Source organism: Capricornis sumatraensis, chromosome 9, assembly GCF_032405125.1.
Source record: "Capricornis sumatraensis isolate serow.1 chromosome 9, serow.2, whole genome shotgun sequence".
NCBI classification, from domain to species: domain Eukaryota; kingdom Metazoa; phylum Chordata; class Mammalia; order Artiodactyla; family Bovidae; genus Capricornis; species Capricornis sumatraensis.
In genome coordinates this window covers 21,394,546-21,420,307 of record NC_091077.1, presented here as the reverse complement: position 1 = coordinate 21,420,307, position 25,762 = coordinate 21,394,546, and the positions used below count along the sequence as shown (strand labels likewise).

General features: G+C 59.9%; 3 protein-coding genes across 9 annotated transcripts in view; 1 reads left to right on the top strand and 2 right to left on the bottom strand.

Annotated features, from left to right (window-relative positions):
- Positions 1–470: 470 nt before the first annotated feature.
- SF3A2 (splicing factor 3a subunit 2) lies at positions 471–9,069 on the bottom strand. Of its 2 annotated transcripts, none has more exons than XM_068980573.1 (9): positions 8,995–9,069; positions 4,570–4,734; positions 4,104–4,175; positions 3,253–3,299; positions 2,994–3,103; positions 2,116–2,165; positions 1,894–2,034; positions 1,415–1,483; positions 471–1,334 (listed from the first exon to the last, which is right to left on the bottom strand). In XM_068980573.1, exons 2-9 carry the CDS (start codon positions 4,693–4,695, stop codon positions 516–518), a joined length of 1,434 nt encoding a protein of 477 aa, XP_068836674.1. In that variant the 5' UTR covers positions 4,696–4,734; positions 8,995–9,069; the 3' UTR covers positions 471–515. The 2 variants fall into 2 exon arrangements, with proteins under 2 accessions (XP_068836674.1, XP_068836675.1); XM_068980574.1 differs by having other exon boundaries at positions 471–1,322.
- Positions 9,070–9,490: 421 nt separating this feature from the next.
- Positions 9,491–11,881, top strand: PLEKHJ1 (pleckstrin homology domain containing J1). Its single transcript, XM_068980748.1, has 6 exons — positions 9,491–9,760; positions 9,861–9,928; positions 10,108–10,174; positions 11,015–11,105; positions 11,188–11,251; positions 11,341–11,881. The coding sequence occupies exons 1-6, from the start codon at positions 9,667–9,669 to the stop codon at positions 11,404–11,406; spliced, it is 450 nt and encodes a 149-aa protein (XP_068836849.1). The 5' UTR covers positions 9,491–9,666; the 3' UTR covers positions 11,407–11,881.
- Positions 11,882–12,491: 610 nt separating this feature from the next.
- Positions 12,492–25,762, bottom strand: part of DOT1L (DOT1 like histone lysine methyltransferase) — a 52,281-nt gene continuing 39,010 nt past the window's right edge. For 2 of the 6 annotated variants that reach the window (XM_068979604.1, XM_068979609.1), the window contains 11 exons: positions 25,486–25,623; positions 24,878–25,003; positions 23,790–24,256; positions 23,483–23,615; positions 23,036–23,182; positions 21,876–22,005; positions 20,848–21,425; positions 20,554–20,759; positions 18,559–18,623; positions 17,256–18,170; positions 12,492–16,605 (listed from right to left, as the gene is read on the bottom strand). In XM_068979604.1, the coding sequence (XP_068835705.1) occupies positions 16,025–16,605; positions 17,256–18,170; positions 18,559–18,623; positions 20,554–20,759; positions 20,848–21,425; positions 21,876–22,005; positions 23,036–23,182; positions 23,483–23,615; positions 23,790–24,256; positions 24,878–25,003; positions 25,486–25,623 (3,486 nt within the window). In that variant the 3' untranslated portion in view covers positions 12,492–16,024. Of the gene's footprint in view, positions 16,606–17,006; positions 17,138–17,255; positions 18,171–18,558; positions 18,624–20,553; positions 20,760–20,847; positions 21,426–21,875; positions 22,006–23,035; positions 23,183–23,482; positions 23,616–23,789; positions 24,257–24,877; positions 25,004–25,485; positions 25,624–25,762 lie in introns of all 6 variants that reach the window. The other 4 variants (XM_068979607.1, XM_068979608.1, XM_068979605.1 and 1 more) reach the window with 4 other exon arrangements.

Below are 25,762 nucleotides of genomic sequence, written 5' to 3'. Positions count from 1 at the left end.
CATGCCCCAGACAGTCAGACTATCAACAACCTGCGGGTGTTGGAGGGCAAGGTGTGGAGCCCCTGCCCCAGGAGGATTCAGGTGCCAGCCCCAAGGGGGATGACGCTTCACATCGGGTAGGCAGGTCTGGCCCCCAGTGACCCCACGTGCTCGCTCACCCTACCTCTGAGGCCCACAGAGACCCCCAAGGAGAGTGAGCAGCCTTCTTCGCTCTGCTGTCTTCCCAGAGAACCACCCCACATTCTGCTGGCCCACAGGGTCTGTCCTTGCAGAGACACCAGGGGCCACCCTCTGTGGTCCAGGTGGGACCCTGACACCCCCTATGGTGGTGGAAAGCAGCCACGTGTGTTCACCCACAGCAAGCTGACCGCCCACAGGTTAACACAGCAGTCCAGTTCAGGGTCAGCAGACTCTTTAATGAGCTCTGGGGACACCCAGCCCAGTACAAAAGAACTCTACTCTGAGGGCGAAACCTAGGAAAACCAAACCAGACTTGCTAGGATGGGGGTGGCTTTTCAGTTGGTGGGGGGAGGGGGAGGAATGTTCCCAGGGCCTTCGGAGGGCAGTGGAGGCCTCAGCATCGGGGGCATGGGCGTTGGGGGGTGCACCCCAGGATTTGAGGGGTGCACCCCAGGTGGCTGAGGATGGACCCCAGGAGCCGGAGGATGGACCCCAGGAGGAGGGGGGTGGACCCCAGGAGGCTGGGGGTGGATCCCAGGAGCTGGTGGGTGGACCCCTGGAGCTGGTGGGTGGACCCCTGGAGCCTGGGGGTGAACGGCAGGAGTTGGGTGCACCCCCGGAGCCTGGGGGTGAACTGCAGGAGCTGGTGGGTGCACCACTGGTGCCTGGGGGTGAACACCAGCAGATGGGGGAGGATGGACCCCTGGGGCTGGAGGGTGGACTCCCGGAGCAGGAGGGTGGACTCCTGGGGCTGGAGGGTGGACCCCTGGAGCAGGGGGGTGGACCCCAGATGCTGGTGGGTGAACCACTGGTGCCGGGGGGTGGACCCCAGGAGCTGGGGGATGGACCCCAGGAGCAGGGGGATGCACCCCAGAGGCTGGTGGGTGGACCACTGGTGCCGGTGGGTGGACCCCAGGAGCTGGTGGGGGCAGCTGAGGAGGGCCTGGGGGCCCTGAGGGTGCAGGCCCACTGGGCGGCATCGGTGGCAGGGGCAGGCCTCCTGGTGGGGGCGGAGGCAGCGACTCTGGTAGTGGCGGGCGAGGGGGCAGGCCGTTCATCAGTGGGGGTGGGGGCCGTTTCACCCCAGGAGGCCCAGCAGGAAGGCTCGGTGGGGCTGGTGGCTTCTCCATCTTGAAGTGGAACTGCAGGAAAAACTGGACAGACAGGAAGAACTGAGTAGGGTCCCAGAGGGTGGGAGAAGGATGGGGAACTGCATGGACATGGACTGACTCACTTGCTTGGTTTCCCGGTTCCAGTGAGTCCAGAACTTGCCTTCAGCCTTGTCTATTTCCCTGCTTGGCACCTGTGCAGGGTAGAGGGGCAGACAGGCCCTCAGGACCATGAAATGGCCTGGCCCAGGAGGCCCTTCTGTGAGGGAACAGGGTCTAACATGGGGGTGACAGCTGGCATTCTTGCTCCACTGCTTAGCAGCCCTGCCACCCAGGGAAGCTGCAACCTACCCTGTCTCGTTAACATATATCTGAGAATTGGACCAGGTCAGAGTCCTGCACAGCCTGGTAACAGGGCCACCTCACTGCTGGGGCCATGCCAGGGTCTGATTCACGGTGGACACCCAGCCCCTGCCCTCGCTCTGCATCGTCTTCTGACAACCCTCAGGAGGCAAGGGCCCAGAGGGGGCGCCTGGTGTGGGCTGGGGCCAGCTGCTTGGATGGAGCAGACCCTGCAGGACCCTCCGGGATCCCAGCAAACTACCTTGAAGGCGATGGTCTCATAGGGCTCAGCGGCCATGAGTAGGTACTGCCAGCGCCGGTCCGGGGGCTCGATCCTCTGCTCGTAGGCAGACATGAAGCGGTGTCGCGGCATGATGCCCTCGGCAATCTCGGGGTAGTCGATCTGCAGGGACACGGCCAGTGACAGCACTGCCTCTCAGGGGCCCCTCCCCTCAGGACAAAGGGTTCCCCGGCCTTTGCTCACCTGGAAAAGGAGGCTCTGCTGGCCCATCTCTGTATCCCTCTGCTTGGTTACTGCAACATAGGAGGATGTCAGGTCCAGTAACGGGGTCCTAGGACTGGCCTAATGTCACCCATGAATGGGAGAGCTGGCTTGGCAAGTGGGGGGAGGTCACCCTGCTGGGCAACTAGCAGTCATTGGCCCAAGGGTGGGAGGGCTGTGCCCCAGGTGCCACCTGCCTGATATCACTTGGGTGGGGGCAGAGGGTGGGCTCCCCACTGCCTACCCCCCTCCACCAGACCTTCTGGGAGCAGGTGCCCATCACTGTCTACCTCTGTAGCTTTGGGCTGCTCTCCACACAGCTCTGGGCCCCTTCATATGCGCCCTCAGGCACTTAGTGTCTCCCTGACACACCCAGGAAGAGGCCAGATGACCCAGACTGACCAAAAGGCCTGTGGTGGCCTCCCTGGGGGTAGTGCCATCCTCGCCCTGGCTCACCAAGCTGGACGACTCCAGGGCCCTCCCAAGCCAGGTCTTGTCTGAAACGTCAGTCATACACAGGGTGTGCCCACTTCAGCAAGAACACCTGCAAGGAGGCCTGCCTTCCCCTCCTCCCTGGCAATCCGATCCTCTGCAGCTGCTGGCCCAGGTAAGCCTCCTCTTTCCTTTACTCTCTCTCCATGTGAAAAGGCACCAGCACCCAGTTCTAAGGTCAGAGGAAAGGACTACACCAGGGCCTGCAGTCCCCTCCCACACTCGCACCCACCTCTGCTAGAAGTGTAAAGAGCAGAGGAGACACTAAGGCCCCCGCCCTCAGGGCAGGAAGCCTCTAATGGAAGCTGAGGCCACTGGTGAAGCTGGAGGTGGGTGAGGGACTGCCCGCCCAGGGCATCGACAGTTACCTTTGTAGCCCGGGCGGCCGATCTTCACAAACTTCTTCACTTCTACCTTGACCTTCTCCGGTGCTGGCTGGGCGGGGGCCTCCTTGGCCTCCTTGGCTGCTCGCCGGGCCCTGCAGGTGGGACGGACACAGTGTTGAGGCCCCTCCTCACAGGCCATCAAGGCCACACCCCCAGGCGCCAGGAGCGCCCATCCCCGGCCGACCTTGGAGATGTGAGGTGAGGGGGACAGCAGGCATGGGAAGGGGTGCCAGGTACTTACAAGTTGGTCTGATGTTTCTTCCCCTGGGTGTGCGCGAGGTAACTCCCCTGGAACATGAGAGGAACATGCAATTGAGGGCACAGTGAGGGAGTGGTGCCCGGTGTCCCACCCGGGCCCGCCTCCATCCACAGGGCTCAGCGCTGACGGGCACCTGGTGGCTACTGAACACATGAGCTCTCGTGGGTCTGCACACAGGGGGACGAGATGCTCAAAAGCCAGAGATGAGAGTCTCGGGTGGGGGGGACACAGCAGTCTTGTGGCTGCCAGGATGTGGGTGGGGCCAGTGGATATTGCTGGGCAGTGGTGGGGACAGCTGGAATAAACATGCCCTTTGATTCCACCTCAATAATGTCCCAAGAAGAAAACACGTGTATCAGCAGTTTCCAACTGGAGGCTTTTCTGACCTCCAGGGACTCTATGTCCAGGATGGTCCCCCAAAGAGAAGGGGGAGCCTCAAAATCGCTGGGAGATGCTCCCATATGAGACTATTCAGCTCAGTGCAGCTGTCTGGAGCTGCGAACCATCTGGACAGAAAGTGCGCCCTCCATACACAGGAAAGGACAGAGAGGACCTGCTTATGGTGAAGGACAGGAACCCAATGCAAGCAAGCAACAGACTGACACTTGCTTAAAGACTCAAACTAGAAGCCACGCCTTCCAGACCTCTCGCCCCACGTGGACATCCTGGACATTCCCACATGTACAGATGCATATCTGTGATGTCGGAGCCACTGATGTTACAGGAAACGGACAGATGGAGGTAGGGACCCCACGGTGGCTGTCCCAGTGCCGTGCAGGGCGGAGATGGCACAGCGGGGCTCTAAAGCCAGTACCTCCCTGGGAAAGACGCACCTCATTGTTATGTAGCGTCAGGCACAGCTTGCACTCATAGGAGCCCAGATGGTTCTTCATGAAGTAGGGGTCCTGCAGAAGAAACACGTGTCAGGCAGAGGGGGAGATGCTCAGGGATGGAGGACAAGCTGGAGCCCCAAGCCAGCACCACCGCCCCTGGGATCCCACAGGGTCCACTGCACGGGGCTAGGGTTGGGGCTGACCGCCTGCCTCTGCAGCAAGCCCCGGAGAGGGCTCCCTTGAAAGCCCCCAGCCCCATGTTAGCGGTGGCCTGGGATCTAGGAAGAGGCAGAGCCGAAGGTGCACTGCTGATCCTCCAACTCCCCAGCTGGGACAGGGCTCCTCGTGCTGCAGTACAAACTGGGCGCGGGCAGGAGAGAAGCAGGCAGGCCAACCCCAGGCCTGGGGAGACCATGGTCTGGAGGGTGCTGAGCTGCTGCTTTAGGGTGGGCAGGTGGGCGCACACCTTATTGATGTCAATGGTTTCTAGGGCCAGCTGTCGCAGGCGCTCCCGGCGGTCCCGGTTGCTCTCAGAGGAGGAGGCCACGCCCCCGCTCCCGGTCTTGCCCCCGGGGCGATGCTGGAAGTCCATGGTGAGACCCTGGGCACTCTGTCAGACCAGGGGAGAAACCTGCGGAGGCCAAGGGGCGGCTGGTGAGATTATGTGTGAGATCTCACCCTCCTGGGCTGGCCTCACCTCTCCCCACTCTCACCGCCCCAGCCCTGGCTTCACCACCTGTCTCCCAATGGCTGAGGGCCCATGCTGGGCCAGGCACACAGGGATGAGGAAGGAGAAACAGGAGAAACGAGGCATCTCCAGGTGACAGTAGGGGTGGACCGGAGAGGAAGGTCTCTTTGACTGAGGAGTGCAAAGGCCCAGGGACCCGAAACAACAACTGAGAAGAGGAGGCTGAGTTCTCACTAATTAGTCCCATCTCCTCTAAGCAGCCTTCCCAAACTGCCCAGGCCCACACCATTCACCCCCTTCTCTGAATCTCTTTTCTGCTCGTCTACACTTCCTTCCCGCAACCTAAACTCTACTTCTCTGATTCAGCAGTACATTTGCTGGAACAAGGAACACATCTGTCTACCTGCCCGCCCCCGACCCCCACTTCCTAACACACGAGACAGTCACAGCTCGTTTGCAGCTGAGGCAACTCTTCCAGGCCCTGGATTCTCCTCCACGCCCATCAAGCTATCCAACTGCTGTTTCCTACTGTTCCCCATACTGTTCCAGGTGCAGTTCAGATCCAGCCTCGGGTACCTTCCTCTCATCCTACACTCTCTTTACTGTCAAAGCTGGCCCCAGGCCCCTGGTTTAAACCCACAGTATCTTGACTCTGTTAGGGTAAGCTCACAGAGATGGGGCCCAAGAGTGTGAACCCCCAAAGATGTACCTGTCCTGCTCCCTGGGGTGCCTGGACACGTCACCTCACGCAGAAGAGGGGACTTTGCAGGTGGGATTAAGTTAGGTCCCTGAGATGGATACGACCCTGGATTCCCTGGGGGGGCCAAGTGTCATCATAGGGTCCTTATAAGAGGGAGGGGGAGGGTCAGAGGCAGATACAGGAGATGCTGCTCTGCTGGCTGTGAGCCAGGGATGCAGTGGCTCTAGAAGCTGGAAAGCACATGTCTTTCAGCAGGAGCTGGTGCTCCCCTGAAGCCTCCAGAGGGAATAAAGCCCAGTGAGACTAGTGCTGAGTTTCTGACCACATAGATGCAGCGCAAACTCATGTCATGGAAGCCACTGGTGGTTTCCTGTACCAGCCAGCTGTGCCACTGACCTGCCCTACAACTTGATGAGTTTATGAAAACCTCACATCGGGTGACCAGTAGGGTGACCTAGCTGGCTGCAGAATCACCAGGCCTAACTCTTTTACTACACAGAAGGCCACCCAGAGCCGTCAACTTGTAAAGGCAAAACACTAACAGAGCCAAGAGTTCCAGTCAGTTTGGGGACAGCCAGTTCCTTCGTAAGCAGCCAGAAGAACATGCCAATGGTGAAAGACCGCAAGGAGAATCTGACCAACTCAGGAAACCCAAAAGCAGACAGATACTTAATCACTCAGCAGCCTACCTGTTGGGAGTCTCAGAGAGGCTGGGGTAAGGCCAGGTCCACTGGTGCCTGCCCGTTGAGCAGCAGGCTCCACACTGCCCACTCCCGCCCCCCAACCTGGCCTGTGTCCAGCAGGCAGGAAACCCGGCTTGAGTTTCCAGCCCAGGGGACAGGGGAGATCAGGAGTTTCTTCTGGGGAGAGAGCACCAGAGACAGTATTCTCAGACACTGAAAGTTGGGGGCTCTGCATCCCCTAAACCTCAGCACTTTGCCAGGCCCACTGAGCTCACTAGAGAAGCATTGCTCTCCATGCAGAAAAGTGAAGTCGCTCAGTCGTGTCCGATTCTTTGTGACCCCATGGACTGTAGCTTATCAGGCTCCTCCGTCCATTGGATTTTCCAGGCAAGAATGCTGGAGTGGATTGCCATTTCCTTCTCCAGGGGATCCTCCCGAACCCGGGTCTCCTGCATTGCAGGCAGACGCTTTACCGTCTGAGCCACCAGGAAGCTCCATGCAGAACTGATATCTAAACAGATGTGAAGAAATGCATGTACTGGGGAAAAAGGAAACTCAGTGAAAAGCTCAACAGAAGATGTTAACATCCTCTTGGATGATGGGTGATGTTCCCACAGCTCGAAACTAGAACAGGATGCCACAGATTAGCATGGCCAATTAAAACTAGATAAACCCTTTAAGCAAAGATGCGATGAGCCTAACAACACACTGAATGTGAGCACCTGAAGATAAGAATCAAAGCTATCGTAAAGAAGAACAGAAAAATAAACAATAGCAAAATAACAAGATAACAGGAGGCAAAGCAAGAACCTAGAAATTTTGGACTGAGAACACAACATGGCCACACTACTATATTTAATACAGATATAACCTATAGGAACCTACTGTATACAGAACACAGAAAAAACTCTGCTCAGTGCTCTCTAATGACCTACACAGGGAAACAAAACGAAAAACAATGGGTCTGTATATATGTATAACTGATTCACTTCGCTGTACACCTGAAGCACAACACTGTTAGTCAACTACAGTCCAAATACAAAACTAAAACTAGAAAAGAAAACCAAAATACTTGGAGAGTATTATCAAAGAAACAACCTAAAAAAATAAAAAACTATCCAATAAATAGACCATGAAGTTTTCTAGTAGATGGAAAAAAACTCAGCAACAAGAGGTTAGAAACCAGGATGAGATGAGAGCCTTCAGAACAGCAGGAACACATAAGGCAGGGCAAGGCTTTTCCCAATTCCCATCAGGGGCTTTCAATCTAGAACTTTACACCCACACTTCTGACTGTCAGGATGGATAAAGCCATTTTCAGCAAACTGAGGACTCAAACTGAACAAATGAGTCGACTTCTTCAAAACCTACCTGAAGAGCTCTGATGGGAAAAAGAGGAGACAGTGGGACTGAAAACAGAAACCAGCCCATGGGAGCCTGGACAGAAGGTTCTAGGATAGTTACTCAGCTGCTGAGTGGAGCTCCAGTCCTCAGTGGAACAGGAGGATGCCAGCGCTGAGAGGGAAGTTTGCAGGCAGGAAAAGAAAAAAAGACATCCATTGTTTCAACCCGTGGGAAACTACAACCCATACGGTTGCAAAGAGCGCACTCATCCGAAAAGCCCCTGATGCTTGGAAAGACTAACCACGAAAGAAGGGGGCAGCAGAGGATGCGATGGTTGGATGGCATCACTGACTCAATGGACATAAGTTAAGTGTAGTTGCTCAGTCGTGTCCAACTCTTTGCGACTGTAGCCCACCAGGCTCCTCTGTCCATGGGATTCTCCAGGCAAGAATACTGGAGTGGGTTGCCATTTCCTTCTCCAGGGGATCTTCCCGACCCAGGGATCAAACCTGGGTCTTCCGTATCACAGGCAGATACTTTACCCTCTGAGCCACCAGGGAAGCCCCAATGGGCATAAGCTTGAGCAAACTCTGGGAGATGGTGAAAGACAGGGAAGCCTGATGTGCTGTAGCCCATGGGGTCAGTCAGACGCGACTGAAAAACAAGGCGTGTGAAATGATGATGCTTTGAGAGAAAAATTAATAACCAGCAAAATCAGACAAATAGGAAGAATGAAGAAATGAAAGCGCTCTGGGGGGAGGGTTAAGAGGAGAACAGTACCCCCCAAAAGCAGCACGGCTCAATACAGTACCCGCCTGAGCAGCGAACGCTATTTTCAGCCCTAGAAAATAAGATTGACAATCTGACTAAAGCTCAGGATAACCACATCCATGGTATGAAGGATGAGGCTACAGCGGGTGAGGGGGTGGCAGAAATGAGACCTCAGCAGTCCCGGTAGGAAGTTTAGAGACCACTTCTACACCCGACTCAGGCTATTTACAAGCTCAGGTCGCTCGTACTCAGCTGCCAAAGGGCAGAAGGGAGAAGGTGGCCGGGCTCCCAGAGTGACAAGGGGAGAAGTCATTTAAACTCTGGGCTTCGCTCGCTAAAGGGGGCCTAGCTAACGGGTCTTGGGCCTCGCGCCAAGAGATCCGCCTCTGGACCTTCCTCACTCCTCGGCGGGCCTGGAACCAGGCGCGCCGTCACCCCCACCTATTACAGGAACCAGGTAAGCCCCGGACCACAAAGCCAGCAAACCAAAGGACACAGGGAAGGCGCCCCGGGTCCGTTGCGACCCGACCCGACCCAACGGGCCTTTGCAGCCGGAGCTCCCCGCGGGAGGGTGGGGGTGCTGGGCCGGCCCAGCGCCCGGCGGGTAGAGAGCCGATGCCGCCCTCAACCCAGCACTTCAGCCACTCCCCTCCAAGGAGTCCCCCGGGGCCGCCGCCCTTGTCTCGCACTACTAGTAATCCTCACCCACGATTTCGTCAAGTCCACGGGCTCCTCACACACTGCCTTGATCTATTCAGGCGCCACAGCCACCGCGACGACCTCGTCCTGCGCACGCGCGCCGAGAGCTGAGAAAGCACTTCCGGGGACAGGACGGGCGGGGCCTCCTGCGTACGCATGCCCGGCCCGCCCAATGGCGCGGGCGACACGCTGATAGGCTGAAGGAAAGAGGGGAGCGGAGTGCAAACCGGAAGTCGAAGTGCGCGTGCACGCCGGATAATTTTGTTCTTTCTGTCAGTACCGCTCGCGCAGGGCCAGTTTTCGCGGGGAGGGTAGTTGCGACTCGCCTCCCACCCCTGGCGCCTGTTTGTCTGAATAACGGGCATCACCGGTCGTGGGGATGCTTTATTGTTCCCATCCCGGGTTCACGTTATTACATGGTCATATATGACACCGTCCATTTTGCCTATAGTCCCGTTCGCCCCAGGAAGTTCCCGCTCCGTCTTGACGGCCTCCGAGACGCTTCCGCCACACACCGGTGATTGACAGACCGAGCGGCCCGGGAGCGCGCAGGCGTAGTAGCTCCGGCTGCGCTTCCGGGACGGTGCCGTGGGACTCTTGGCGCCGGCATCGGCGAGCGTTGGGACGGCGGCCGGGAGGGCGCGGCCGGCGTTCCGCGTTCTGGGTACCGGCGGCGCCATGCGCTATAACGACAAAGAGCTGCAGGCGTTATCCCGGCAGCCTGCCGAGATGGCAGCCGAGTTGGGCATGCGGGGACCCAAGAAAGGCAGCGGTGAGCGGTCCGGGCCGCCGGAGCGGGCGGGCGGGCGGGCGGCTGAGGGGGTGGGAGTGGGCAGGTACTGAACCCGCGCGATCCCGCCTTGTGCTCGCAGTGGTGAAGCGGCGGCTGGTGAAGCTGGTGGTCAACTTCCTTTTCTACTTCCGGACGGACGAGGCGGAGGTAGGGTGGTAGAGAGGATCGGAGTGGGGGTTAGGTTCGGAGTTCGGAGTCGGGGACGGGGCGGGGTCGAGGTCCGGTGTCAGAGCAGGGCGGGCTCGGGGATCGGGGGCGGGGCAAGGGGCGGGGCAAGGGGCGGGCGGGTTCCCGGGGTCCTCCCCCATGCGCCTATTTGCCCGCAGCCCATTGGAGCCCTGCTGCTGGAGCACTGCAGAGTCATCCACGAAGAGCCCAGCAGCTTCTCCATCAGTGAGTGCGGCCTGGGACGAGGCTGCTTGTCCCCGCCCCGGCGCGGCCCCACCTAAGTCCCTAGAGGCTGAGTGCAGTGTCCGGGCAGCCTCACGCGCTGGCTCCTCCCGTGGGGCCCAGTAGCCTAGACGGAAGTGATCCGAACGGCCGCCGTTGTCTTGTTGGGGAGCATTTCTCTCCCGGCGTGCCTCGCTGCAACTGTTCCATTTCTCCTGTGAGCAGGGCTTGTGCTGGGGATCCGGGAGGGTTTTCTTCTCGGTGCTTTTGAGAGGGTGGGGTCTGCAGGGGGAAAGATAGAGCTTCTACTAGTTTTCGCTGGAGGCCGCAAGAAAGTGCCACAGACTGGGAGGCTTAAATAGGAAAAATGTATTCCTCCCTGTTCTAGGGGGCGAGAAGTCTGACATCAGAGTGTCAGCGCGGCTGCTTCCTTCTGAAGGAGAATCTGCCCAGCTTCTGGAGGGGTCGTTGGCAAAGCTTGTCTTGTAGAAACATCTCCCCATCTTTGCCTTCATTTTCTGGGATCTCCTCTCTTGTGTGGTTGGGTCTAGGTTCGGCTTTTCTTAACAGCAGTTCTATTGGATTAGAGGTTCACCCTCCTGCGGTATGAGCTCAGCTTAACCACTTAACTACCTATGCCTGTAGTGACTCTATGTCCAGATAGAGTCCCTGTCCTGGGAGATATGTTTTAAGACGTGAACGTATGTTTTCTGGGGGACATGATTCAACCCACAGCCAGCTGTTGGGAAGCAGTGGGCCCAGACCGGGGCTGTAAAAGGAGGTTGAGGCCTGGATGGGGGAGGTGGGAGGGGCAGGGACATATGGGGGCTGCTCCCTTCCCAGGCTTCCTGGAGGACCCAGAGAGGAAGTACCACTTCGAGTGCTGCAGTGAGGAGCAGTGTCAGGAGTGGATGGCTGCGCTGCGTCGAGCCAGGTGGGGTGCTGACAGAACCTAGGGCCAGGCGGAGCCTAGGGCAGTGCGGGGCCCTGGGGGCTCACTCAGCTTTCCTCTCCAGTTACGAGTTCATGCGGAGGAGCCTCATTTTCTACAGGAATGAGATCCAGAAGATGACTGGCAAGGTGTGTGTGGGGGTGGGGGCAGGGGGCAGGGGATGGGGGCCGCCTGGGCTCAGGCTTACGCCAACCACCCTTGTTGTCCACCCACGCAGGACCCCCTGGAACAGTTTGGCATATCAGAGGAGGCCAGGTTCCAGCTGAGCGGCCTGAAGGCATGAGGCCGGGTGGGGCTCCCCAGCTGTCCTGTTGTCGGACAAGGCCTCCCTGCCCTCCTGGCCCCAGATTTCCTGACCAACCCTGGATTTGCTGTGGGAAGTGTCTTGGTTTAAAGACTTCAAACGCCCCAGGGTGGGCAGGGGCTGCCTTGTTGCGAGAAACCACCCAGCAAGTGTCCTCTAGACACACTGGGAACCACTGGACTGGTTTGGTACGTCGGTGCTACCTGCTGCTGCCAGGGGACCAGTGCCCCCTCCCATGAGCTGTGCCCTGCCCTTTGGGTGCGTTGACTCAGGGCCTGGCAGGTGCAATTCTCCTGCGCTGGGCAGGCTGAATGTATAAAGTTAGGTAAAGCTGTGAAGGGCGTGGGGCTGTGCTGGGGCCACTGTGAATTCTCCTGCTGAAGGGGCAGGCCCTGGCCGGACGCCTCTGGGCAATGCTGGAAGGCTTGCCTTTGGGGTGGCCAGTATATTCTGTTCAAATAAAGGTACCTCTTTTCCATACGGGCCAGTGGTGCTGTGACTGCAGAGAGGGACGTGTGTCCTCTGCCGTGCGTCTGTCCTGCATCTGCACAGCCGTTCCTGAGGGAGGTGAGGCTCTTCCCAGGTTCAAGGTTGAAGTGCCTGGGAGCAAGAGTGGGGAGGCCTGGAACCCAGAGCCAGTAAGGTCAAGGGGGGCTGGGACCCGGCCTACAGGGCTTCTGGCACTCACAGGCCCCCGTCTGAGTGCCAGCAGGACCTCAGGAAGGGTTTGTTGGTGGCATTAAGGTCGCTAAGTAGTCAGTTTAGGAAGGCTAAAAGGAGACTACCCTGGGTGGTCCTGACCTGGTTATAGTTGTCTGCCCTTGAGCAGGGGCTGGGCCTCTGAGACCAGGGTTGGGGAAGTCATTGTGACTTGTCTGTTGTGGCCACCGTGCCTGTCTTCAGGAGCAGGTGGGGCCTCTACTGGGAGCGACCGTTCTCCCTGCCTGGGGATGGTAAGCACTGCCCTGGGCCCTATGCACTCCACGACCTTGCCGTGTCATCACCCGGAAGAAACACTGCTGCCAGACTAGGTTCAAGTGAAAACAGGTATTTTATTACAGCGTCTAGAGATGGATATGCAGTGCAGTGGGGTTCCCTTGGGAAGGGAAGGGAGTTAGCACCCCAACTGAAACACAGGCTACCGAAACGACAAAGCCAAGCCCGTCTGCATTACAAACCAAGGTGCGACAGAGCGAGCGTGGATGGATGTGTGAGAACAAACAGTCCTACAGTGGATGGGCGGGATAAATAACGGGGGAATCTTAAATAGTTCACGATTTGACTTGTAGCTAAATGGAGGGCTGTGTCCCCTGACCAGAGGGTGTCTTCATTGTTAGGGTTTCCTGAGCAAAGCAACCGTAGCCATCGGACTTCCTGGAGTGGAGTGAAGCACCTGGGTCAACAGCAGCAGTGGGGCTCCTCCCCACGCCCAATACCCTGGTGCCCCCTCCTTCCTGTGGCAGCGGCACCCAGGCCAAGGCAGGGGGCTGGGGCCGGATGGTGGGTGTGGAGAGGCCAAGCTGGCCCCACTGTGGGGCAGGCCCTGTGCACGTGTGTCTCTCCCTGTAGCTTGGAGGGCAGACAGGGCACGGTGGCCCACAAGCCATGCAGTGTTTGTGTACAGTGTCATTTGTTCAGATGGGGCTCCTCAGGCAGCCCCGCAGCTTTCTGTTGGGGGTGGGGAGCCTCTTGAAGAGGGGTGGGGGCAGGGGGCAGGAAAGCACCATCACGCACCCACCAGGAGCACCGACTTGGAGTGGAGGGGGCAGGGCAGGGCCGGTGGTCACAGGAGGAGGGCTCCATCTCCAGCTTCAACTGCCGCTCTGAGCAGTGGAGAGGTGGCCAGAGGTGGGACACTGTCCTGCTCTGACCTTGTGGCCTGTATCTCGCCGGGCCTCCACCTGCCAGAAAGGCTGGCTCCAGACCCACCCCAGGAATGAGGCGGCGGGCTGGGGCTCAGCCACCATACTGATCCTTGGGGCAGCAGAGGGCCCCACTCCACAGGGGTGGGTGGTGGTGGCCAGGCCGGGGAAGGCTCAGGTTAGATCCCTACGTGGAGGCCCACCTCTTGCGCTTCTTGGTGGGTGCCACCTGGTGGGGGGTGGTGAGCACCTGAGGACAGGGCTCTGACTGCCCACGCCCAGCCTTTGGCTGGGTGCCCACCTTGGGGTCTGGGCCCCCTGCCAGCACCTTTGGCCAATGTTGGCCCTTCCAGGGAGGCACACAGACAACACCGCTGCACCAAGGACCCAGCATAGTCACAGATGCTGTGTGGCGGACGGAGAGCCCCACCCACCACCTCAGAGCCTCAGGGACCAGCCCTCCTGCCCTGCCACCCCACCACATCCCTCCCGCATGGAGAGATGTGGCTGCGGGGGGCAGGGGGAGAGGGTCACTCCAGCTATGGGATGGTGGGTGGGTGGGCCCTGGGCCAGCACCTATGTGCACTTGAATAAACAGCAAGGTTTCCCCTCACTTTTCTTTCTTCCTTTTTCTCTTTAGTTTACTGTGTATTCATCATACAGTCTAAAAATAAATGAAGTCAAGTCTATGAAATTTATAAATTTTCATCACATTTCTATAAAATACTGTCACCCGTCAGCGTGACTCCCCTGTAGACACACCAGGCACCCACGGACTAACCACCCGCGTCCCCAGCCACCACTGGCGCTGACCCTCCCTGGGCAGCCGTGGCGCGGGCCCAGACGAGCAGAGACGTACAAAAGTAAATGCACTTGTCACACGGCGGGTTCCAGACCCTCCTCGCGAGCACCACTCAAACGGGTCCCCTCCTCCTCGAGGCACCCTGCTGCAGCCTGGCCGTGCGGCCACCATTCCTATGCCAAAGGCATGATGCAGACCCAGGGGCCGAGCGAGGCCGTTCACAGTGCGAGGTGGGGCGGGCCTCCACCCGGAGCTGGGGCCTTTGGTATAGGAAGAGCGTTAGATAAACAGGGCAGGCACGGGGCCTGGCATCGGCGTTGGTCAACCCCGAGAGTCAGCACCAAGAGCATGGAGGCCGGCCTGCAACGATAGCACCGGGCAGCTGGCGGTCCCCGTGGCGGCCAGTCCTCGGGCAGATGGACGTCTTTTACATAGATCCTTTCACATACAGTATCTACATCTCTCAATAGGTTGCCTTTACGGCTTCGGTGGAATAAAATAAGTCAAAGTTGTTTATACTTTTTAAAAAACGATAAATACTTTATCTAAAACTAAGGACAGTACAGGCTGGAGCTGGGCTCCAGCGAGCCGTCTCCGCAGGTCTGCGCGGTGCTGATTCACAGTAGAGCCTGTTCTCCGGCCTCCGTCCGTCCTCGACGTCCCATGGGGGGCCCCGCGCCGCTGGCCCAGCCCACCCTTGCATAGTCTCGCGGTTGAGGTAGAAATCCTAGTTACCTGCGGACACGCGTGGGAAGAAAGGCAGCACAGCATTAGCCCCTCACCCACACGGCCCGGCGCTGCCCCAGGTCGGGAGCCAGAGCCACCGACGGACAGACGGACCGACAGACGACGCACATGGTGGCCGTAGGACCCCGAGCCACACCCTAGGCCCGTCCCCAGGTCCCCTGTCGGGCAGCGCTCCTAGAGGCCTGTGAGCAGCCTGGCAATAAGCCTACGTGCTCCTGGGAGAGACTGGCTCAGGCAGCAGGGGAGGCAGCGTCCACCATGGGCCTGACCCGGCCTCCATGTGCTCAGCTGCCCTCTTTAGCTCCTGATGACTGGCAGCCGCTGCACGCTGAGCAGCCCCACCTGGGTTTTTCCAACCACCAAGGCACAGCCCCAGTCCCAGGCCTCAAGTAAAGCTGTCTGAGGACCCTGACCAGGAGGCCGTCGGACTCCCACGGCTGCCCATTTGTTTCCACTTACACACACGACACGCAGCTGAAGACAGGCAGATCCTGAGCCCAGTCCTGATGCCCCATTTCTGCTCCAGACCTCACCCTGGGGATGTGGGTGCGGCACTGGGAGTGGCTGGGCCTCAGTCATATGACAGAACGCTGCCCACCCACCGGGCCTGTCTTCCTGTGGCTCCTGCCACATTCACCCTGCTGCCCCTAGGCCACCCGCGGCAGGCCCTTCAGCTAAGGAGCCCACCAGATGACCACGGTCTGAAGGCCTGTAGTGCACCAGGGGCCTTAAATGCATTGAGTTTTCCTAAAACCCTATGAGGCACGTTCAAGCACCAGGCGACAGGCCCAAGAGCGCACAAAAGGCACTGCTGGGCTTCTCCATGGCCCCCATGAACCCACATGGGAGCTGCCCGGGTCCCCGGCAGCCACACACCCAAGCCCAGAATGGCAGCAAGCTCAAGCTGGGCTCAACAGGGAGGACACCAGTTCGGTTCTGCTCCTCCTGGCACTCTACCTGGGAGACCTAGGGTGCGGGTCCAAAGGCAGTGGGACCAGCCACACCCTGGTTCCCTTGCTGCCCTGGCTCTCTGCCTTCACACCTCCTGGCTTGGGAGCACAGCCTTGGCCCCATGACCTTCCAGGAGCCCCGCCGGCCCACCTGTTCTCTGCAAAGGGAAGCACGGCCACCTAGTCGGGCTCTAGCCTTACCTTACAGAATACGAACTGCTAGCTAAGCAAGGTCTTTATCGCGGCTTAACCCCCGCAAGGCGTGCGGCATACGGAGGCGGCATGCCAAGGGAAACCCACACGGCGGGCGGCCCCGTGGAGCTGGCCTGTGGGTTCACGGGCGCGGCCTGGGCCAGGGCCAACCCAGGCAGGGGCTGGTGATGCACCGTCAAGGCGGGCCGGGACACCTTGTGCGGGAGGGAGGCGAGCTTGATGGACAGAGAGGCGTTAGCAGGCGGCAGAGAGGCGGCAGAGGCGGCGGGCAAGAAAGCTTGGTTAGCAGGGAGGGATGCGAGGTTCTGCAGAAGCACGGGCTCAGAGTTAGCTGGGAGCAGCGCAGGGGGAGGAGGCAAGGTGGCGTTAGGATGGGGGGGTGCGTGGAGGGCAGGCTGCCCCAGAGGGGGCCGGCCCAGGTGCGGAGGGGGTTGGGGTGGCCTCGGCTCCGCAGAGGACGGGGCCTGAGAGGAAGAGGCCGGGGTGCTGGCCACCGCCTGCAGCGGGGTTAAGCTCAGCGTGGTGCTGCGACATGCAGCCCCACTGCCGAAACTGGCTCCAAACGGGTGGGCGGAGGCGGGAGGCACCGCGTGGTTAAAGACACCTGCAAACAGGAGAGAAAAACTCAGCTTCAACAGGCGGGCACCTCCAGCCGAGCCCAGAGCAGCACGCGGAGGAGGAAGCGACGGCAGCTGCAGCTCCGCGTGCGGGCACAGATGCAGCGAAGCGCAGGCAGCAGGAGCGCGGGCGGGCCCACCGCCGGCCTGGACCCACCCCACCCCACCTGGGTGCCACGCGAGCCGGGAGCCTCTGGCTCCCCGCACTCTGCTCCACCCTGCATGCACGCGGGCCATGGGCACCACAGCCCCTCGCTCTGTCCCAGCGCCGGCCGCATCGGACCTTCCGGGCGAGCTTGCGGGAGGAAGGAGAGCCCGGGCATGGTGCCGATCCCTCTAAGAAGCAGAGGGCGCGGTCAGACCAGAGAGCCCGGCACAGCCGACTCACGCCCGAGTGCTCTGCCCACACGACCGTCACGGCTGCGTTTCGTGAAAAGGAACGAGGTGGCGGGCGCAAAGTGGACCCAAAGGGACACGCGGGCACAGCCTCTCCCCCCTCAGGGGGCCCTGGAAGGGAACCTGCAAACAGCGGCGGTTAAACCCAACAGTCCGGGTGGGCGGCGGAGACAACGTGTGGCCCGCAGCTCGTCCCCCAGCGGGTCCTGTGGGACCGAGTGGCCGCGAGGGCCCTGCCTACCTCCAACTGCGCCGCCGGCCACCCCGGAGGAGAAGCTGCCCATGGCGTGCGAGTTGGTCAATCTGGTGGCGGCGGTCGAGACGTGAACCAGGCCGGCGGCGGGCACAGAACTGAACAGGGACTGCAGCACAGACGGGCCCAGGTTGGCCTGTAGCGACATGGGGCCCAGCGCGAACTGTGGCCCAGGGGCGAAGGCGCCCAGGAAGGGGCGGTGGGTCTGCACGGACGGGGCTGTGCCACCTGCCGAGGATGCCGCTGGGGCAAGACCTGGGCCGCTGAGGAGGCCTGCAGGGGGCGCGGCGGCAGCAGCCATGAACAGGTTGTGGCCGTTCTTGACGTCGGGCTCGCGCTCACGGCCCTTGCCTGCCTTGCTATGCACTGTGGAGGCCTTGTCCGGGGGTCCGCATGTGGGAAGGCCCCCCTCGCCTTTTGGGCCCAGTCCGTCCAGCTGCCGCTTGTTCGCGAAGGGGCCAGACTCTGCAGCGCCACCCTCCTTGCCCCGTGGGCCGGGGAAGCTCAGGGGGGCACCCAGGCCAGCTGCCTCGGGGGCCTTGTGGGAGAGAGAAGCACCATCACTGAAGCTGTGTAAACTGAGGTCAGCTGCTAGGCCCCCGCCCAGGGCGAAGCCGCTGGCAGGAAGGCTACTGGGGCTCAGCCCGCCTGCCCCCGGCAGGGTGCCTGGGAAGCTCTTCCTGGAGTGGGTGGCCAGCTTGCCATCGGCTGTACTGGGCTCCTCCAGGCCGGGCCGGAAAGCGAACAGGGAGTTGTGGCTCAGAGCGGAGGCAGCCTGCAGCGGGCTGTCAGCTGCCTTGGCCAGGCCCAGGTCGGAGATGGGTGAGAAGGTGGACTTCCACTTGCTGCTGTTGACCGGCTCGCTGGCCAGCGGTGCCTTCCTTCCTGCTAGGCTGCCACCTGCTGGGAGAGGCAGTGGCTGAGGCCTGGGCCACCGGTGGGGTCTGGGGAAGACGCTGCAGATCCCAGACCACCGCCTGCTCAGAGTGCCTCCACACAGAGAAGGCCCTCTGGAGAGGAAGAGTGGCCTGGCAAGGGTGGGGCTGCCAGAGAAGCTGAGGGCGGTGGGCTGCTCAGCGAGAGGAAAGCTGTGTTGACAGGGAGGACTACTTGCACCTGAGTGAACCAGGCGGCACCAAGGGCGTCCAGAGCATCACAGGGAAAGGGGCGGGGGAGGTGTGTACTCAGCACAGCCCAGGACAATCCTGGAAGCCCTGTGGGGTCCTCAGGGACCAGGCAGCAAGCCTAGCGTGGGTGCCAAGGACTCAAACGTTGTGCAGACTAAACTTACCATTTTCCAAGGTTTTTGGTGGAGACTTGCTTTCTAAGGAGATTGTTGCAATTTTTCTCTCAATTCTATCAGAAAAAGAAAAAGAGGATGAGTGTTTGCCATCCACGTGCACACCAGAACGCTGTGTGTGTACACTGAATTGCCCAGGCAAGCCGTGAGCCAGGGATGTCTGACCTGCCGTCAGGGCCCCCAACAGCGGCTGTGGCAAGGGGACACGGCTGTGGGTGGGCCCCGGCAGCGGAGGAATGCTGCTTCCCAACACACAGACACATGCAGGAGCCCCACGCAGGACTGGCCCCAAGTGGAACGGGCTCTTGAGCCACAAGACTATGTTGTCCACAGAGGGGGATGACATGGTGCTGAGCACGTAATGACCCCCCAGCAGGTTGCACCCAGTGACACAACGGTGTGGCTTCACATGTCAGGATTCTTAGCGGCCGTCCCAAAGGACCATGACCTCGAAACATAACTCCCAAAATAATCCAGAATTTTCACAATGTGATGTTTGTTTGTGGAAGAATGAACTCAGACAACACTGGAAACAGCCAACTAAAGAAATACCACAAATACATGGTACACGGGGCCTGTTCAGAACACAGCACTCCTGTGCCTCAATGGACACCAGCAGGACAGAAACCACACACCGAGGATCGGAGGACACAGCTGTAGGCCCCTACCTGGAGAGGGGTCACACGAGAACAAACAAAGAGCTCTCACGACTTAGCAGCACAACCCGAATCACACATGGGCCGGGATGTGAACAGACATCTCTCCAAGGAAGAGGCAATGTGGAGTGCTGCTGGCCCCTGAGGAGAAGAGGTTGGAACCAGGAGGACACCACCACACCCACAGAGACAGCATCGCTGCATGGAACAGAGACCCAGAAGCTAACACACGAGGGCAAGGACGTGGAGAAACGCACCCCGTGCATGGCTGGCAGGAGTGAGATGGGGCAGCCGCTGTGGGAAGTTGGAAGGATCCTCAAAAGTTAAGCACAGACTCACCATGTGATCTAGCAAATTCCACACCTAGGGCCTATGTGTGCTAATCACTGTTGTGTCCAACTCTTTGTGACCCCATGGACTAGCCAGCCAAGCTCCTCTGTCCATGGGATTCTCCAGGCAAGAATACTGGGGTGGGTTGCTATGCCCTTCCCCAGGGGATCTTCCCAGTCCAGGGACTGAACCCACATCTCTTATGTCTTCTGCATTGGGAGACAGATTCTTTACCACTAGCACCACTAACCATAAACACGCTTTCAAATAGAAACATACATACGAACATCCAGACCAGCATGATTCACAGTAGCTAAAAACAAAGCAACCCAAGCATCCACGATGGGGGAACACAACGTGGTCCATCCACACAGTGGAACATGATGCAGCTTTTAAAAAGCAGGTTCCGACACCTGCTACAACCTGGATGAGCCTTAAGGACACGATGCTCAGTAAGAGAAGCCAGACACAGAAAGACACACTCTATCTGATTCTACTCACAGGAGATCCTAGAGGAGTCAGATCCACAGAGACAGGAAGTAGATGATGAGGCTAGGGACTGGGGGAGGGGACAGGGAGTCTTTCTGAGGTGATGAAATTGCCCTAAATTGAGTGGTGATATCTGCACAACCCCATAAATACATCAGAAAGCCCTGGATCACACATTTTAAGCAGATGGTATATTATGTGAATTATACCTAACACAGCTGCTGTCAAAGAAAAAATAAGGCAAAGAAAGCCCTGCTCCCCATCAGATGAGTGGCCCGGAGCCTGTGCACCTGCTTCCAGCTCTCCCACCTGCTGCCCTCCCTCCTCTCCGCTGACATGGGACACCTGCAGGTGGGCTGCAGGCTCAGGCTCGGCTTCGCCCCGCACATAGGCAGCGAGGTGCTCTCAGAAGCCTTGGGCCCTCGCGGGCTGTTTCTCACACAGTTAAACAATCCCAGATGCGCCCTGCAGTCAGGACCACCCCCCAACCCCCTGATCGCAGCCCACTCGCCTGGCACTGCCGGGCTCATCCTCGGAGCCTGGCTCCTCGTCCGAGGTCAGTGGGGAGTAGTGGGCACCATTGGTCTGGCTCAGGGGCTTCTCCTTCTTGAGCACAGGTGGTTGGTCATTGTCCTGGTAGGGGACGGGTGAGCTCTTTAGGGAGCTCTCAGGGGACGAGATGGCCGTGATCTCCAGGGGCTGGTTGATGTTGCTGACCTGAGGGCCGGGCACACAGATGAGCGCCAGCAGGCCTGGCATGTGCCCTCATCAGCCACCCAGCCCCAGCACACTGCTCCCGCCTCACCATGGAGTTGAGATTCAGGGGGGACCCTGAAGACTGCGTGAAAAGCCCAGCAACAGATGGCAAGGCCCGGCGCTTGGGGGACACACTTGAGCTCAGGCTGGGGGTCCCCGCCGATGCCCGCTTCCTCCGGCCCCGCTTGCGGCTGTCTGGCCCATGGCCCTGGCCACCATCCCCGCGGGCACCCGAGGGCAGAGGGCTGTGTTTGCTGGAAGGTGACTGCTTGGCGCTGCTGGCACCCGCCGAGATGGTGAAGACGATCCTCCTTTTGGCTTCGCTCTCGGGGTCTGAGAAGCTGGCGTCGCAGGGCAGGTCCCCTTTGCCAGAGTCGGGGAGCGGGCCCAGGGCGCCTAGCCGGGGGCTGGCACAGAGCTGGGGGGCCGGCGAGGCTGAGCCGCAGGTGCGTGGCTGCGTCAGCAGGGGTGGGTGCTGCGGGGTGGAGCTGCGGGACCCCACAGTGGCAAAGAGGCTTCCAGAGCTGGAGGACTCGTCCAGGGCCGGGGGCTCAGCTCCAGGGCCAAGGGGTGCTGGGCTGCCTGCCAGGGCCCCACTGATGGCCACCGAGCCGCTGTATGCAAAGCCTGTGGAGAACACGAGGTGGTGGCTCGGCTCTCTTCATGCTTGGCACCCCTGGGCCTTCACTGTGCCCTCCTCCCCACTTCTGGGCCTGCGACAGTCGAGGGCCTGGAGCCCATGAACATGCTGAGTGGACCCTGGGCACTGCCAGCAGAGATGCCCTCCCCCACAAGAGCAGTGGCATCGAGACGAGTGCTGGAGCCGCCTGCTTCACAGCAGCAACAGGGCCCGTCTACAGGGCAGGCACCCAAGTGCACAGTTGGCCCCACACAGAAGCCCCATTGGATCTCCCAGAGGACCAGACCCCGCCAACAGGGCTGGCACGGGCCTGGGCCGAGCATGGCTGCCTGACACAAGCCGGGCGGGTCCCCAGGGTGCGTGCAGCTGAGGGCGGCCCTGATGCAGCTTAGACCCTGCGGCTGGAGGGGCCAGGCCTGGCCTCTGGGAACCCTCACCTGTGGGAGCCAGGGCGAGGCTCTTGCTCCCAGCAGTGTTGCCCCCGGCACCATGGGTGTTAGCAGCCACCTGCTTCTCCAGCGTAGACGAGGACTCTCGGGCCGGTGGCCCAGGGCTGGGTGTGCTTCTCTGCAGAAAGAAGGCGCACACTGTCAGCCAAGCCGGGCACACACCCAAGGACGTCCCCAGGGCCTGAGGCAGCGAGCCCAAAAGGGCGACGGCCACGCAGGTAAGCCTAGAAGTCAGCTACCAGAAGGCTCTCACAAGGTGAGGTGCAGATGTCTGAGCTCAGGTCTAAACGCCTGGGACAGCAGTGGGGCGATGTCATGACCTGACCTGGCAGCTCCACTCCTAGGTGAAGCCAGATAAAAACAACTGTCCACATGATTCCTGTTCACACATGTCCACAGCAGTGTGATTTACAACAGCCCCAAAGTGCATACAACCCAAATGACCATCCACAGAGGATACACACGTGTCCCTCCACACACTGGACCATCCCTCAGCCACAAAGAGGAGAGAAGCCCTGACACTCGCTACCATATGGATGGACCCTCAGGACACGAAGCTCAGTGAGAGAGGCAGACACAGGACATACAGTGTGTGATTCCACTGATAGGAAACATCCAGAACAGGCTGAACCACAGACAGGGAGTGGGGTACTGATTGTCAGGGGCTGGGAGGGGGTACAGGGGTGATGCCGATGGGGATGGGCCTCCTCTTGGGGTACAGAATGTTCTAGAAGTAGAGCTGGCTGCAAGACTGGTGAACACACCAAAGACCCCTGCACTGAACATCTTAGATGAATGAATTCTGTGTGAATGACACCTCCATAAACACAAAGCCCAGCCCGCTCTACACAAAGTGTCATTCTGAAGGGCATGTGTGTGAGGGAGAACCCAAGTGTGGACCAGAAGGACAAGGGCAGCTTCTCTCCACTCACAGTCACCATGCACACTCAGATCTAAGATTAAAGTTGAAAACCTTACTGGGAATCGGTGCTTTCTTTCTCTCAGGTATTGCGGCATGCTGGAGATATAACTGCGAGCAACTGAACAGAAAGTGACTGGCCCTCGAGGAGAAAGGACAGGCCCGCGGCTCTGCCTGTGCATGCACACGAGGCCTGGGGCAGCAGGCTTGGGCCAAGGGCCGCACTCACCGCCTTCTCGGCGCGGCTGGGCAGCACCACGCTGGCCAGGGGGATGCTGACGGGCAGCTTGCTGGGCTGCACGGTGCTCAGCGGGATGCTGACGGGCAGGCTGGTGATGGCCTCCCCACTGCTGGCGTAGGCACGCTCCTTCACACCCTGCCGACCAGGACAGTGGCCTCGGGCACTGCCCCGGGGATACCGGGGATTCCAACCAGCCCCCACCCCAACCCGTTCTCCCAACTGGCCAGACCCGCCCGTCAGCAGCCTCCACCCATGATTGGCCCACCCTGCTGCTCAACCACCCTCTCCTCCCATCCCCAGGGACTGAGCTCTCTCCCACCCTCACCTGAAGGCAAGGGTGCATTCGGGTGGCCATGCTGCCCCCTCCTGCAGGACCTCCTTTGAGAGCCCCCCCCCGCACCCAGCGCCATAGATGCTCTCAGAGAGCAGCCTCACCTTCTCAGGGCCCTTCTCTCCCATCTGTAAAGCCGTGGGGGATGAAGGTCGGGGGTCTTGTGGGCTCAGCTTGATGCCATTGGTGATGCCAGGGCTCTGGTAAGGGAGCCCGTTCTCCTTGGCATGCTCGGCTCTAGAAACAAGGCGTGTCCTCGGTCACTCTGGAGAGTGTGAACACGGCTGCAGCTTTGCGTTCAGAGCTGACAGCCCTGGCCTAGCGAACCCCCGATTCTCTTCAAAACTGATGACTCTCAGATGAGAAGACCCACAGGGCCTGTACAATGCAGTGACACTGGCCTGCACTCACCGTGGGTGCAGCTCGCTGGCAGCTGCCTTGCCACTGGCCGCGTGGTCCTGGCTCAGGTGGCGCCGCAGCACCAGCTTGGCAGGGGATAGCCTGGTATAGTCAGGCAGGGCCAGGCCGGATAGCTTCTCCAGCCGTGGCCGGCCGCTGTGGCTAGGGGTGCAGGGCACGACCTCCTGGTCTAGCGGAGAGGCCAGGTACTGGGGGGTGTTCTGCTTGGGTGAGGGCCGACCCAGTGCGCTGCAGAGCTCATAGCCAGCCGCATGGCCATTCATGGAGAGCTCGGGGCTCAAGCTGCTGAAGGGCGGCAGGGAGAAGCGGGCGCAGTCCAGCTCCAAGTGAAGCCGGCCAGGCTCGGCCTCTGGCTTCCCACGAAGCTGCAGGGCCAGTGCCTCATCAGGCGGCACGCAGGACTTGAGCTGGAGCAACTCCTGCTGCCGCTGGCTCTTCTCCAGCTCCACGATGCTGATCTGTGGGACGACCAGGGGGGTGTCAGGCCCGCCCAGCCCCAAGCCCAGCACCCCTCCAGCCAGAACCGTCCAGGAGAGGAGGATGTGGCTGGTGAGCTGACAGGTGAACGAGTGTCAGAGTCGGGCGCAGGTGCACAGAGATGATAAGGGACCCAGGCTCCGTGGCCATCATGGCGACTGCCAGGGTAAGACATCAGGACAGAACCTGTCCTGGGCGGGCCAGGGCTTGAGGAACCGCATGTTTGGCTTTTCCCCACAATTAACGGGCCGCTCCTTGATTCTCAATTACGGAGGAGGGTCAGAACCCAGAGTGTTCCCTCTTGAGACCCCTCCTGCAGGCCCCATCACACACAGGCTTGGGCAATAAATCTCATTTTCTGTGACACACGGGCTGTGACCTTGCAGAAAGCTGCTCTGGGGAGGTGTGTGCTCAGGACACATCCTCAAAAGGATCTCAGTGGACACCAGTTCACCATGAAAGCTCTGTGATCAGAGATCCCTCAAAAGCGTCCCAGGGTCTGGTGCTGGGAGCTGCAGTCGAGGGGAAGGCGTCTCTGTAGGTGAGCCAGGGAGTGGGGAAGGGGGCAATGAGGAAGGCTCCAATCCCCAGCCCAGCCTTACCTGCAGTTCCAGGCAGTGCCTCTGCTTCTCTGAGATCTGGCTCTTCAGGGCCTGCTTCTCCTTCAGCAGATTCTCCAGGGACAGCGTGGACCAGTCCAGTTTCAGCTCCTCACACCGTGCCTTGAGCTGTGGGGAGGGTGTTGGGCTGTGAGTCCTGGCGGGCAGCCCCCACCCAGTATGCACAGCTGGTGGGGGTTGGGAGGGGCTCCGGTGGACGGCTCCTACCCAGGGGTGCCTGCAGTGGAGATGGGGAGGAGCCCCTGGTACACAGCTGGGGCACGGAAGAGCAGGAGTCTGCTGCCCAACCCCAAGCCCGCACCCTCGAAGCACAGAGCAGAGGCAGGGCTGAGAAGATGGGTCCCTGGGAAGGACACCCTGCAGGAGCAAGTGAGGGACATCCAGGAGAGGAGACAGGGCGCTTCCAGCAGGTGAGGCCCAGCACACAGGGGGATGTGGGCTCAGGGTCCCTGGGCTGTAGGTGGGGGAAGGGCTGAGGGTGCCCTGGCAGTGAAGATCAGAGCCCGAGTCTGAGATCCGCCAGGTGCCCTTAGAGCATCCTGATGGTAGACAGGGGCAAGGACGGGTCCCACCCGGCCCGGGATGCTCACCAGCCGCAGGCTCTGGCTCCTCAGCTCCCGGTTGCCCTTCTCTAGCTGCTCCGTCTGTTCCCTCAACTGCTGGTTGTGAGCTGAGATCTCCTTCTGCGCTTGGATCAGGTCGTTGTAGGTCAGCGCCTTCACTCCCAGCTGAGGACACACCATGGCCCAGGTGGGCGCTCACGGGGCCACATGCAGACTTCCCCTCGTTTTCTTTGATGCGGACCATTTTTAAAGATTTTACTGAACTTGTTACAATATTCCTTCTGTTTTATGTTTTTGGTTTTTT